Source organism: Corvus cornix, chromosome 9 (assembly GCF_000738735.6).
Source record: "Corvus cornix cornix isolate S_Up_H32 chromosome 9, ASM73873v5, whole genome shotgun sequence".
In the NCBI taxonomy this organism is placed as follows: Eukaryota; Metazoa; Chordata; class Aves; order Passeriformes; family Corvidae; genus Corvus; species Corvus cornix.
In genome coordinates this window covers 24,980,383-24,993,657 of record NC_046339.1, presented here as the reverse complement: position 1 = coordinate 24,993,657, position 13,275 = coordinate 24,980,383, and the positions used below count along the sequence as shown (strand labels likewise).

The 13,275-nt window shown below is 51.2% G+C and overlaps 2 protein-coding genes across 9 annotated transcripts in view; one reads left to right on the top strand and one right to left on the bottom strand.

The window, feature by feature from the left end:
- Positions 1 to 4: 4 nt before the first annotated feature.
- SLC35G2 (solute carrier family 35 member G2) lies at positions 5 to 6,516 on the bottom strand. Of its 6 annotated transcripts, none has more exons than XM_010411119.3 (3): positions 6,431 to 6,516; positions 2,464 to 2,628; positions 5 to 1,770 (listed from the first exon to the last, which is right to left on the bottom strand). In XM_010411119.3, exon 3 carries the CDS (start codon positions 1,746 to 1,748, stop codon positions 519 to 521), a length of 1,230 nt encoding a protein of 409 aa, XP_010409421.2. In that variant the 5' UTR covers positions 1,749 to 1,770; positions 2,464 to 2,628; positions 6,431 to 6,516; the 3' UTR covers positions 5 to 518. The 6 variants fall into 6 exon arrangements, with proteins under 6 accessions (XP_010409421.2, XP_010409430.2, XP_010409425.2 ...); XM_010411128.3 differs by having other exon boundaries at positions 5 to 1,655; positions 2,464 to 2,537; positions 6,431 to 6,508; XM_010411123.3 differs by having other exon boundaries at positions 2,464 to 2,537; positions 6,431 to 6,506.
- Positions 6,517 to 7,394: 878 nt separating this feature from the next.
- The window catches only part of STAG1 (stromal antigen 1), a 174,141-nt gene continuing 168,260 nt past the window's right edge, over positions 7,395 to 13,275 (top strand). For 2 of the 3 annotated variants that reach the window (XM_019292879.3, XM_019292877.3), the window contains exon 1: positions 8,028 to 12,266. The gene's annotated coding sequence lies outside the window, so the exon portion shown is untranslated. Of the gene's footprint in view, positions 7,451 to 8,027; positions 12,267 to 13,275 lie in introns of those variants that run through there. The other variant, XM_039556958.1, reaches the window with a different exon arrangement.

The following is a 13,275-nucleotide window of genomic DNA, read 5'->3' as shown; positions in this document are numbered from 1 at the left end:
GAAATTTAACCACAAAGCACAAAAAGCTTTACTGACTTCTTCTTTATACGTGCAGGAAATGCAAGTTCTAGCCACAGAAATTTAGCATTGCTCCATTTAGAATATGACAGCCAAAGCTTAAGAAGCATTACAGAGGAAATGACAATTCGGGTGACTGTTTTAGTGTTTTGCTGCTCATCTTCCTACTACCACAGAGCACATGAACAAGAGTCACTTTTGAGTCCCTCTGTATTGCTTTATCCAGAGAAGGTCAGGAAGAGCTTGGCCCGCATTTCAGTGGGCCAGCCTGTGCTGGCCGTGCACCCTGTGTGCTACTCTTTTGGGTATGACAAAATGTCAGTGGTTGTGTGCAGCAGAACAAATCCACCTGGCACGGGAGCCTGGAAATACCAACATTGCTATATCAGCTGAGAAGTGAAATGGCAGAGAGAGGGCCTGGCCACTACGCTCGGACACAGGAGTTGAAAGGAGTTACTTCCACATGGTCACAGCCAGAATCAGACATTCAAAACTGACATTCATTTAATGGACGAATCCACAATCTCCTGATAATCTTGCCTTCTTAAATCCTTCCAGGAGAGCTTATAACACGCAAGGAAAAAAACACTCACCAAAATAAGCACTGCCCCAACCAGATCACAAGTGCCTGGGAAGATGCGCAGCACAAGGAGCTGCAGGACCATGGCGATGACGATCTCCAGGTGCTGCACAGTGCTCACCAGAGCGGGGTGGAACTTGCCCAGGGCGTGGTAGACCCCCAGGAAGGCTGCAGTGGAGCACAGGCAGATGGCAAGGAGATAGCTCCAGGTTTCCCCGTCCAGCGGGACGATTGGCTCTTGGAGCAGGAACATGGTGGACGCTCCCCACACTGTTCCCGTCCAGCTGAAGGTGAACAGCGCTGTCCACATGCTGATGCTGTCTTTGATGGACCTGTAGACTATCATGGAGAGGGCAGTGGTCAGACCAGCCATGACAGTCATGGTATAGCCAAAAGCTTCCTTCCAGGTGCTCAGCAAAGAGTTCTCCTCCTTAACAATGTTGGGGATCATGACCAGACAAACGCCGAACACACTGCCAACAACAGTGACCATGTCTATATAAGCCATTCCTTCATCTATGAGTAAAAAAGCCAGAATGGCACTGAACACTGTGGTGGTGGCCCTCCACATGATGGTCCCATTGCTGGGGGGCACTATGGAGAAGGATGTGTAGGCACAGGTGATGGAGATGACATTGCAGACCCCATAGAGGAACAGCCGGAGCCTGTAGCCTTTGGGGCCGAAGGGAGGCTCGTGGTGGTAGCACACAGCAGAGAGGGACAGCACCTGCAGGACCGAGCGGATGAAAATCAGCTCCAGAGATGGCACTTTGGAACGGTCAGAAATTAATCTCGTGATCAGAGCCACGCATCCGTGAGCCACGGCAGACCCAAAAAGGACTGCCCATGTTCTCCTGGACTGCAGTACATTTCCTTCAGGAAAGTGCTGAGATTCTCCAACCTCATCAGGTTTTGGCAGTTGTGCTGGCTTGGTGTCTATTGTACCGAAAAAAGTCTTTTCTCTCTTTTTCCCATCATTCAGTAGTCTTCTCTTAGGATTATCCTCCATAAATACTCCAGTATCTTCATTAACATCCTCACATCCCTCTTCTCCTGGCTGTGGATAATGAGAGGTGTATTTCACTGTTACTGTGTTGGGATGAATTTTCACTCGCTTTTTGACTGGGTATTTTTGGGAAGACGTATCCATTTCCTTAGAGAAATGCCCTGCTCTTAAGGAAAAAAAAATGGAGATACACTGTTATTTAATGAATAGTGAGAGATTCATTAGGATGTAAGTGCTTTTAGTGTTTACAAGCTGTTTTTGTCAACCAAATCCAAGTACTAGTAGCCTCTTCTTGGTTTTGCTTTAATTTTCCACTGAGTTACTGCTAAATACCTTTGATGGCTGGGCCATTTGGATCTCCTTAAAAGTCAACCATGGCACTTCACCTTAGTCACTAATTTTTGAAAATAACATGTTTTGTCATTATGTATGGTATGCATCATGAATCCTAGTGTATTCTAATGAGAAAGTTCTCTTGCTAAGCTTTTTACCCTGTAATTATGCATTATTGTTAATTGCTTGCCAGTGTTACAAGATTACAGGAGAAATTTGGCTGGAGGAGGTGTCAGTAACACAGGGAAATAGGGAGCACCCCCGGGCAAGTCAGCAGTTTGCATATGGATGGCAACACATCTTTGAACCCCGCTGTGACAGTGTTAAACCCTTCTGTCTCCTCGGCCAAAACAGTGCCTGTGATTCGTGCGGGGTGGGGCAGATGTTTAATTCGGGCAGGGGTAGTCATTGAATGACTGTTTTCACACCATCGGTGCAGAGCCTTCCAAGTGAAGAGGCAGCAGGAGCAATGAAACCTTCCCTGCCTTCTCTTCACCCCAGCAAATAAAACCTGTGCAGACCTTACCTGTGACAGAGACATTCGATCCCAAGGCAGAGGGGGAAAACACCTCTTCATCATCTACATCTTCGATGGGCTGTCTAGATAGAAAGAGCAGGTGCTCTCAGGTACCAGCAGGGAAGGTTACAACCATCTCGGCACAGAAAGTAAAACCCAAGGAAGGCTCAAACCCTTTAGATGGAGAGAAAGCAATCAGTGGCATCTTGTCAAACCCACTCCCCAGCCATCTCCCAGCATTACTGAGGGAACTGATCCAAAGAACAAGTGGTGGTTTGCGAGCATAAGGTTCCTACAGCTCGACAACAAGCCAATCCACCCTGCCGTGCCTGCTGTGCTGCCCCACGGGCTGCAGAGGAGAGGGAGCCCGGGAGGACCCATCCTCCCGGCCCGGAGATCCCTCCCCCGGAGCCGAGCCCTGCCAGCAGCAGCAGCTTGGCCCCTGCGGTGGCACCGCGGGATGGGTACAGACAGTCCTTGTCCCCAGGGAGGACCGCAGCGTTCCTGGGGGTCCTGGCGGTGCAAGACTGCTGGACAATGGGCTGGATGCCAGGACAGCGGGTTGTCAGGGAGAACACGGGTCCAAAGGCAATGGTAAAGTGCGGGCAATAGTTCCTCACAGAAACACTGAAAATACCGTGGCCAGGTTCAGCCGTGCTGTTTTCTGTGCCTGTGATCTGTGACAGCCAAGCGCTGCCGGTGTTTCTGGCAAATTAATTTACATGAGAATGGGACAGTCTGCCTTTTTCCTCACAGGCTGAGTGTTCATTAACCCCCTGCTACACCCCAACTGAGCTGCAGCCGAGTCCCTGCTCTCCTCGTAGGGATGGACGGGAGTGGGGACACGGGCGGGGACCAGTCCCAGCTCTGGAGGAAGGAGCAGCAGCACCCGCACAAGTACCAGGGGCTGAGGACCCTCTCGAGTCCCCCCTGTCTCTCAGCAGGCCTTGCCCAGCACTGCTGTTCACGTTTTTCTGCTGCCGTCCCAGCGCCAGAGCACGCCCAGCACCCCCTGCATGGTGGAGAACATTCCAGGGTGTCCACGGGCAGCTTACTGGGCAAGGAACTTGAGAACGAGCAGCTGAACGCCAGGGAGAGTAAATAGAGCTGAGTATCAACTGTGCTAGCGGGCACTTCAAACAACCCATCAAACATTTACCAACACCTGCCAGAAATCTGCCCCGGGCTCACCTGCTACCTTCACTTTTCCTCCAGTTAAATTGTTCATTTCCGAATCTTTTAACGTGCAAATGCAAACCGCACTGAGTGAGTCCAGGAAGGCAGTGATTTTCACCTGCACAGCTTTTCCTAACTAGCGTTTTCATTGTGTTACAATCCACAGTTCTGCCTTGCAGCCTTAAAAAAATTAGGACCTTCTTGCTTTAAGGCACAACATACTGGATCATGAATAAAGTAGGAGGAAAAGACGACAAAAGTGGACGATAGGAATTATTATTAGAGTGTCAGTAGAGCACTGGGTAACCTCATTCATTTCGTTAAGAAACAGCTGAGTAAACGCTGCAACTGTTCTGAAAACAAAACCGAAATAGCTCATTTGTTACCATGAGCATACAACGGTAATTTTTTTGCTTCCCGGCATTAGATTACATTTTCTTTCAACGGGTAGTTGCAAATTCAACACAACAGTTGCAAATGTAGCACTGGACCTGTGCAATGTGTTCAGGGATCTCTCTGGAGGAAAACAATAGATGGTGAGCACGTAGCTCAAAATGGCTGTTCTGCACAGAGCTGCTCCCTCAGGACTGACTGCTCAGCTCGGAACCTGAACAGCCGGGAGTCTGGAAAGTGGAAGGGCAAACACGTGTGAAAGGCAGGAGATGGGAAGTAATAAAGAACAACAACAACAAAGAAAACCCCAAACCAGGAATGCTTACCCGAAAATTTCATTTTCCCAACTAAATACTGAGTGTATGACAAATGCGATGCCAACCCTCCCACAGTACATTTGTTTGTAGTCTTTGGTGACCTTGCTTTTCTTAACCAGTGAGATTTTCCATAGAGATTGAGATTAGGACATATCCCAGATCCATTATGTGTGCCCCTGACACAAATTTAAAATAGACAGAAATCAGCACAGCCTATACAGACAACTTGCTACTTCTCTTTCTGCCCGTGCCTTTTGTGGAGGTGACATGAAGCTTTTATTTTTCCTTCATATCTGGAAACAACGTGGCTTATTTGCATTTTCTATTAAAACACAAGTTGATTTTGAATGAAGTTTAATACAAGGCTGAAGATGAAGCACTATGCAAAATTGTCAAGTTATATAACAGAACAAACATTCCCAATTCAGCCTGGGACACCCATTTAAATTACGAGCTCATTGAAATCACTGACTGCCAAGTGTGAACCCTGTTTTCCCTTGGGGGAACAAATAATCACTGTATATTCAATAAATGGCACAGATCATCGATAGAATACAAAGCACGAGTCTTTTAAAAGAAAAAAACCTCAAATACTCCCCTCCTTTCCTGCCTCAATCACTGCAATCTACCTGGTTAGTCAGGTAGAAATAGGTGATTATCTGCCCCCAGACTGCTGGGGGTCAGAGCCTGACCTCTCCTGTGCCTGAAGGAATGATGGCTTTGAAGTCTGGTGATTCTAACCACCAATCTTCAATAAACTCACAGAAAAATACTCTCATTTTCTGCCAGATTGGTTAAAATCAGTCAGGCTACTGAGGTGTTATTCTGAAAGACGCACAGACATGGCAATTCCAGCCATGGATACGGAGTCAGGAATAAGTCAGCTACCCCTGCGCTCTGAAAGACAGGCCCCACAGGAATGCTCCTTTGCCTTTTCTGTGGAAAATCCCCCAATCCTGACTGGATCAGGCTGAGATTACCAGAGGGCTGTGAGCAGTCTCTCCAGGGTAACTACAGACTGACAATTCTCCCTGAATATCACACGTAGGAAAGACCCACCCACCCCGGAAACCCACAGGACTGACTGAACTCATGCCACCTTCACTAAGCACTCGTGTGCACTGACTTCTCAGCATAAGCGGTTTTCTTTTGATTCCTTATCAGGTGCAGGAAAATCTCCTAAAGCCCTGTTTCAGCACCATTAAACCACCTGGAGGTCCTTAGGTGCTTCATACTTCATGCAACTGCACATCCCAAGGGATCTACACTCATGTGGTGTATGAGTACCTTCTCTTTCTAGCCAGATTGACATAAATCAATTTGATTAAAAATACATGCAAAGAAAACTCAAGTCTTTATTAAAATTTAATGAATAGCAAAAGGTATTTAAGAAAATGAAGGAGCAATTACATGAAAGGAGTTTTTAGCACTTAGGCACAAGAGGAAACATTATGTACAAACCAACAAACCAGTATCCCGTGTCTTCAAATTAATTGAGTCACGTCCAGCAGCCTGAAGGAAGAGCCAGTACAACCTTCACTGAATACAAACCCTAAAGTCCGACCAGTTGTCAGTGCACTCCTGATAATATTTTGCTACCCAAAAAACAACCTCTGTTTGTGCTAGCTCACTGAAGCAATCACATTTAATGGGATATACGTTTAATTCCCCTTGCTTTCTTTATTCTCTTGCTGAATACGGGCTCCATATGCGTCCGTTTCCATGAAAAAATACTATTTTCTAATTTCTCCATTCATGCCTGTTGTCTGCTACAGCTCCCACCTCTGCAGCAGCAACACTTGCATTAAGTGTTTTTGTGAATGATTTTGGGAGAAGAGCCACTTTGCCTGCAAACTTCCCATTCCAAAACCCCTTATCTGAACAAACCCCTTCAGATCGCAATTCCAGGCACGGGGGAAAGAACAGAGCACACATTAACACTGAAATATAGTCCCCTATAGCACAGGAAACGAGGAAAACAGCTCAGTTAGATGTAAGAAAGGTTTTAAGAGGTACATTACAATGGGGTGAAGCACGAGACAGCACCTTCGGGTCCACGACAGCAGATGACAGGTCGAGATTAGAGATACCTCGCTCACTGCTTTGGATCCTCTCCCAACAATCTGCAACCCCTGGCAGCCAGCGGTGCGTGCGGGCTGTGCAGGAGGGGACAGCCGCCTGCAAAGGGACCGAGCCCGGGAGCGGTGCGAGGAGGGCGGCACCAATCGCGATGGCTGGCAACTGTCGCCGATAAGAGGGCACTCGTCAGAGGACGCGGGGCGTCTCCATGGGAACCCCGGCAGCGGCTCCAGCACAGCCCCTCCGGGCAGGAGCGGGCGAAGGGCGGTGGCTGCCCGGGCTCGGTCCTCGCCGCGCCGCGCCCTCCGCGCCCGCCCCCGCCATGGCGGAGAGCGCCGGCCCCGCTCGGCCCCGCGCACATCACTGCCACTGCCACCGCCCCGGCGCCGCGGGGCCCACCCATCCCTCCGGCCGCCGGGGAACCGCCGCGGGCTAGGAAGGCGCTCCGGCCCACGCTGGGCCTTCGCCCCTGCTCTGTCGCGACAGTCACGACCCCCTTCCCCCGCCGCTGTCCCTGTCCTCGCCGCTTTCACGGAGACTGCGCCGGCCCTCGCTGTGTCGCGACAGACCGCCAGCGTCCCTGTCCCCGCCGGCTCACTGGGCCCGGGGCGCGCCCCCGCTCTGTCACGACAGTCGCCCCCCCCCCCCCCAGGCGGTGCTCGTGGGCGCGCGGCGCACGCGCGGCCGTTTCCGCGCGAAAAGACGTTTTCCCGCGTGCCGCGCGCGCCGGGGCGGGGCCGCTCCCGCCCCTTCCTCCCCTCGCGGCGCGGCGGCGCGGGGCCGGGCGCGCGCGGTGCGGCGGCGCGGGCGGCAGGGGGCGCTGCGCGCCCGGCGCGCGGGGCGGCTGCGCCGTGGCGGGTCGGAAATGCCGCCAGGTGGCGGTTTAGGATCGCGGCCCCGCTGAGCCCCGCGCGGGCCCCGCCAGCGCCGCCGCCCCGGCCCCGGCCCGCGCCCGCCGGACCCCGCGCGCCGCCGCCGCTCCCGCAGCGCTCCCGGGGCGCTCCCGGGGCGCCGCCGCGGCGCGGCCCGAGGTGAGCGCGGCGCGCGGGGAGGGAGCGCGCGGGAGGCGCCGATCCAAGATGGAGGCGCGAGGGGCGGGGGCAGCGGGGCCGGGGCCGCTCGCTCGCTCGCTCGGTCTCCGCGGCGGCCGGGCCGGGAGCGGGCGCTGCCCGTGCGAGGAGAGAGGAGAAGGGGAGGGGAGGGAAGAGGAGGCGGCGCGGGGCGGGGCGGCTCCTGCCGGAGCAACGGGTCCCCCGGGCGCGGCGCTCTTCGCCGCCATCTCATTGTCCCCGACGGGGCTTTGCCGGGGGCGCGGGGCCGAGCCGGGCCGGCCTCCCCCGCCGCCGGGCCTGCGCCCCGCTCCGGGTGGCGGCGGCCGCGGCGTGCCCGCGGGGGCGACGGGGGATGCTCGGGCGGAGCGGGGGTGGCGCTTCCGCCGCGCGGGGCTCGGTGGCGGCGGCCCTCGGCCGGCCCCGGGCGGCGGCGGAGGAGGGAAAGTTCCGGGAGCCGGTGGGCGGCCCGACCCGCCTTTGGCCCGGCCCGGCCCGGCCCGCCGCCGGGACCCGGCCCACTGGAGCACCCGGGCCGCCCGAGCGCCTGGCCCGAATCCAGGGGGGGCAGGCCGGGGTGCAGCCCCGGGGCCGGGGACCCCCGCCCGCCGCTCCTGTTGCTCATCCCGAGTTCCCAGTGCGGTGGCACCGGGGCGAGCGGCCGCCCCTTGGCTGGCCCGGGGCACAGAGCCGTGTCACGCAGTCGTGGGGCTGCCCCGAGCTTTGAGTGGGAGAAGCAGCGCGCTGAGCCCCGGGGGCAGCACGACCGGAGCCGGGATCCAGGGATCCATGGCTCCGGGAGCGGCCAAGTGCAGGCGGTGCCCTCTGACCGGTGCTGGGCGGGGGGGAGAGGCACAAAACCAGGTTGGGGTCCTGCGCTGCTCGGCTCAGACATAGCAAAGGTTGTGCTTGGAGGAGTGGAAGGCTTCGGTGGTGGGTGCTGGTCACTGGGTACCTGGCCCATGCTGGGAAGTGGTGGACAGCCGCACTCTGCTTTCCCTGTGTTCCTGGGATGGAGCAGGGAGTGTGAGCAGTGGTTGGGACGAAGTGTGACTTGGGAGAAAGAAAATAGTTGTAGTGTCCATAGAGCAACTTAAAGGGACATGACTGCCAATACCAGTGTCAAAAAACTTAGTTTCTGGGAAGACACTGTGAGTTTAATTAAACTAAATTGAGCTTCTTTGTAAGTATTGATTATTTCAGTTGTGTTCCACATAGTTCTGTAGCTGCACAGAGTTAGTCTAGTGATAGCATCTATTGTTGAGGTTGTTAAGGAATGAAAAACCTTCTCCAGGTCACACGACCGATGCAACTGTTCTTAAACGGTGTCCTGCGTTTGGTGGGATGGATGACATTAATGTCTGGGTTCAGTAACTTTTCCATGTTATTACACTAGTGAAGAAGGAGTGGTGTGAGAGAAGGATCAATGCAGATTCTCTGGATCCAAAGCAGTTTGGTCTTGTCTAGTGCTATAGCGAGGTTATTTGATGGGTGTTTCTACAGTATAACCCATCCAGCCATGAAGAAGTCACTGGGCCACAAGGCAGTGTGCAGGTTGTCTGTCAAAAGGTGTTCTGACCCTGTGAAGAAGTTTTTCCTATTACAGAATTAGAAGCCAGTTTATTCTTTCTTTATGGTTTTTTTTTGTTTTCTTTCTGACTCAACTCTGATGACTTTTTGTTGGAAAGCCTGAGAAAATACACATAAGGGTGCAGAGAGTTTTGAAATGAAACGCCAACCCGTGATGCAGCAGGATTTCCTGGTGAGCTGGAGCAGGGCGGCTGACTTCAGGGTTGTGATTAATCTGAGAGGATGTAATTTTTACTGGCTGCTCAATAGAGAGTGTGCAGCTGGAATTCTATGTTGGTGCTGCTGATGGATGTGGATTTACAACAGTGGGAGTGGGTAGTGGCAACAAAGCTTTTCTGAAGCTGGGTGAACAGTTAGTGCCAGTTCTGGAGGTTCAGAGCACTTCATCTCTAGCCCCTGTGTCCAGAGGACTGCAGCCCACGGTCTCTGGTGCTTCCTGACATTTTACAGAGTGCTAGAGTTGACTAGTTGACTGAGGGACAGCACTTCTGGCCAAATGTCCACACCCAGTATGCTGTGGTCTGAAGCTGTGAGGGCAGCTGAAACCCTGGTACTTGGATCCGTGGCTGGGTGCTCTGAGCTTGTCAGCTCCTGTCCCTGTCCTTAGCCTGCCCTTCATGTTGTGCAGACTTGTATGTGACTTCTGCAACTGCAGTGCACCTTTTGAGAGTTGAGAAGGTGAGAAGGTTTGTGAACATTATTATAGCTCATATTTGGATGCGTTGACAAAATTTTTTCCTTGGGGTAGTCAGAAACTCAACAAGTGAATATTTTTGATTTGAAAGAACAACACGTACCTCGAGTTTGTGCTGGTGACTGTGGAATCTCTTGTTTCTTTCCCTTGGTTGCAAAGACATGCTCTGGTACAAGTTGGCTAAATACTGGTAATTTAAATAACATTCTACTAGGCAAGTGAGCCCATAGAAGTGTAAGGATTCAGTGAGAGAAACGCTGAATTGTGATGACTTTCTAAGAAGAGTCCTTTTACTGGGATGAGCCCATGCCTTTACGGTAACATTGTGGTTTGTTTTCTGGTGACATGCACAAAAAAAAGCCTCTCACACCCTGCTGAGAATTGCCGCGTTCCAGATCTGTAGTTACCACAAGACATACTGAAAGAGGCAAACTCTACTGAAGCTGTGGAGGAATGTTAAAGCCAGAATTCAGATGCAGCACTGCTGAATGGCTGACTGGCCTCTCTGGGATCTCTCCGTGCTGCACCTTGGAGTTTTGGGATGAGGCTCGGGCTTCCAGTGCTTGGAGTCAAACCCAGAAGGTGATGCTGAATCTGGTGCCAAGATAAGGAAGTGCCTTATCTAAAGCTGCTGTATTGACTTCAGGACTTAAAATGCCAGCCCACGACTGCAAGATACTTCCTGCTTTCTTTACACTTTTGGGGATTTACTTGTAGTCACTCTCATTTATCAGTGGAGCTCTGAAACTCCAATTGCACGTTGTCATCTCTTGCTTGCAGTGCCACTGTGTCTGCTCATTTGGTTAAAAACAGGAGTAGAGTTGGTTTTTGTTCTTGGAGAAGAAAGGGAAATCCTACAAAGTTTGAGTTCATCAGCAGATAATTGTTTTGTTGTTTCTACCCAGGGCATCTGGGGATATGCAGTATTTTGCTTTTCTGTGCTGATGTAGTTTTGTTGGTGTGGGTGTTCAATATGTGATCAGAACACAGAAACCTATTTCTTTGTTCCCTTAGAAAATAAGTGGTTTAGAGAGCGTTGCTATGACCCTCTTGCAACTTCTCAGTCTGAAAATACACTTTCAAAAATAAGTGTTGTTTTGTGAAGGTGCACTGTGATTTTTTTTTTTAAAGGCAGAACTCACCTTCAGCTTGCTGAAGGGAAGGAACTGCAGAGGGAATCTTGTCCTTAGTTGGGATTTTGTAGCAACTTGCTGATTTAATTTCTGACATGTCCTGTTGAAAGTCTGACTGTAGGCAATGGTTGCAGCACTTGACAGCTTGTGTGTCACTGTGAGAGAACACCCAGGAACTCGGGTGCTCTCCCTGTGGTTTGAAGGAACTGTGCTCCTGGCTTTGCCACATTTCCTTGTTTGCATCCCTGCAGGCATTTTATAGTTTGGAAAATGCTTTTTAATGATAACAGTGCGCTTGAGATAGCAGCATGCCTCGGACAAGAGATCCATCAGGGCCCAAACAGTGTCACCTGTGTCCTGTTCTGAACTGTAGGTTCAACATGAACTTGGTAAATTTGGTAACTCTGCCTTAATTGGAATATGTGAGGAGAAAATGCCTATTTATAAATGCAGATAATTCCATATGCAGTACAAGTGGTGCAGATACAAGGCTTTTCATGCCTTCAGGCCTGTGACTTTGGTGGGTGCTGCTCTCTGTACCCAGAGCTGGGAGCACTGGCTGGGCAAGGCTCCCAGCACCCAGTCCCTGCCCTGCTGCTCATCCTGCCCTGCTGCTCATCCTGCCCTGCTGCTCATCCTGCCCTGCGGGGAATTGGATCTTTAGAGACACAAAAAGGTGTGGTGGGACAGGCTCTCAGCCACAGTTGTAAGCATTATTAGACATGAGCGCTTGATGTGGGAGTGTATTGTGAGCTCCAGTCACGCAGTTCTTAATCATTTATTAATCATTTCTTTCAGAATTAGGAGCAGGAGGTGGAATTCTTCAGCCTGTCCCCCTTCGGCTGGTGGGCAGGTTGTTTCAGGTGGTTCCCAAAAGTAACGTTTTACTAGAAAGCAGCATCCAGCCAACTGTGTTCTTTGCTGTGCAAGGTTTCAGCAGCAGCTATGTTATTTATTCTATAAATAAATCTAGTGAGTTTATATTCTGTAACTCTACAAATAGCAGGCTTGTATTATATTGGCAGGTTAGCTGAATGAAAACAGCGTTGACAGATTGTTCAGCTCATAGGAAAAAGATATTTCTTTGTAGAGTTACACAGGGATTATCCTGTGTGTCAGAAATGTTCCTAAATGTCAAATGTTTTTCTACAATAAAATAACAAAAATCAAAACAATTAATCTTGGATACATTTTTACATACTAGAGCATAGCATGTGGTGGTGTTTTTTGAAACCAAATCAAATAACAAGCTGAGTATCTATTTGCTCTCCCCCACATAAGGGTTTCTCTCTCTGCTTTTAGGGTTATAATCCCCAAGGACCTGGAAGATACCAACATGTTTGTGTTTATAAGTGGGAAATGAAACGTCGTTTGCAAATGGGTAATGAATTCCACCTTAAACGCATGCTCAGTGTGCCAGTTTTGCATTGTTAATTTCTAGATCTGTTCATTAAGACCACATGAGCTGGTTGCTGCTAGTGGAATTGCACAAGATGGTTGAGCTGCTCTGCCAGCCTGCCTCAGCTGAGAGAGATCTGTGTCTCCACAGCTGCACAGCTCTCCTTTCCCTTTGTGCTGCTGCTGGCTTGACCTTCCCTGGAGCTGAATTCCCTACCTGGCAAACTCCTCTGCTTGGGAGGGAGGTTTTTCTGCCCAGTGAGTGAATCAAGTCAGGCTGTCAGAGTCAGGAGTTGACAGAGGTGATGCAAGGTCAGTGGCAGGAATACTTTTGGAGAAAAATGGTCCTGGAGATGGGGATCCTTCAGGTGGGAGGTTCAGGTTGACTCAGCTGTGCGTGCCTGTGCTCTGGGTGTGGATGTTCAGCAGGGAGCCAGCCCATTGCTCTGTGTGAAGTTGGGGTTCTGTGGGTAACTCTAAGCTTCACTGAATGCTCCCTGCCAGCTCTGCTGTCTGCAGCTTGTGTTTGTTCTTCCCTTCTTTGGGGCTGGTCCTGCCTTACTAGAGTAGCCTGGTGCCATCAGCACAGTGTTGGCATTCTCCTTCTCTAGATGGAAGAGCTCACACTTGCAGTATCACGGCGTTGTTTGGCTTGGAAGGGACCTTACAGATCATCTTGTTCCACCCCCCTGGGGACACCTTCTGCTCCAAGCCCTGTGTTCCTATGGTGGCCTTCCTGTGTGGTCAGAGATGACCGCTTGGTCTGCTCTTTGTCTCCTCTCTCTTCCCCAGGTAACCTGTCCATGCAAGGCCTGTTGTTGCCATGGCAGCTGAATTTCTTTAAGGACCTTTTCTGAAGAATCTTGTTAAATGTCTTTTGGAAATTAAATCAAGTGCCGTCCACTGGTGTAAGGGAGGGCCTTGAGAGAACTCCTGTGTGGAACTTGGCTTTCCTGTACAAAAGTAAGGTTGATTTCCCTGTCTAAATGCTG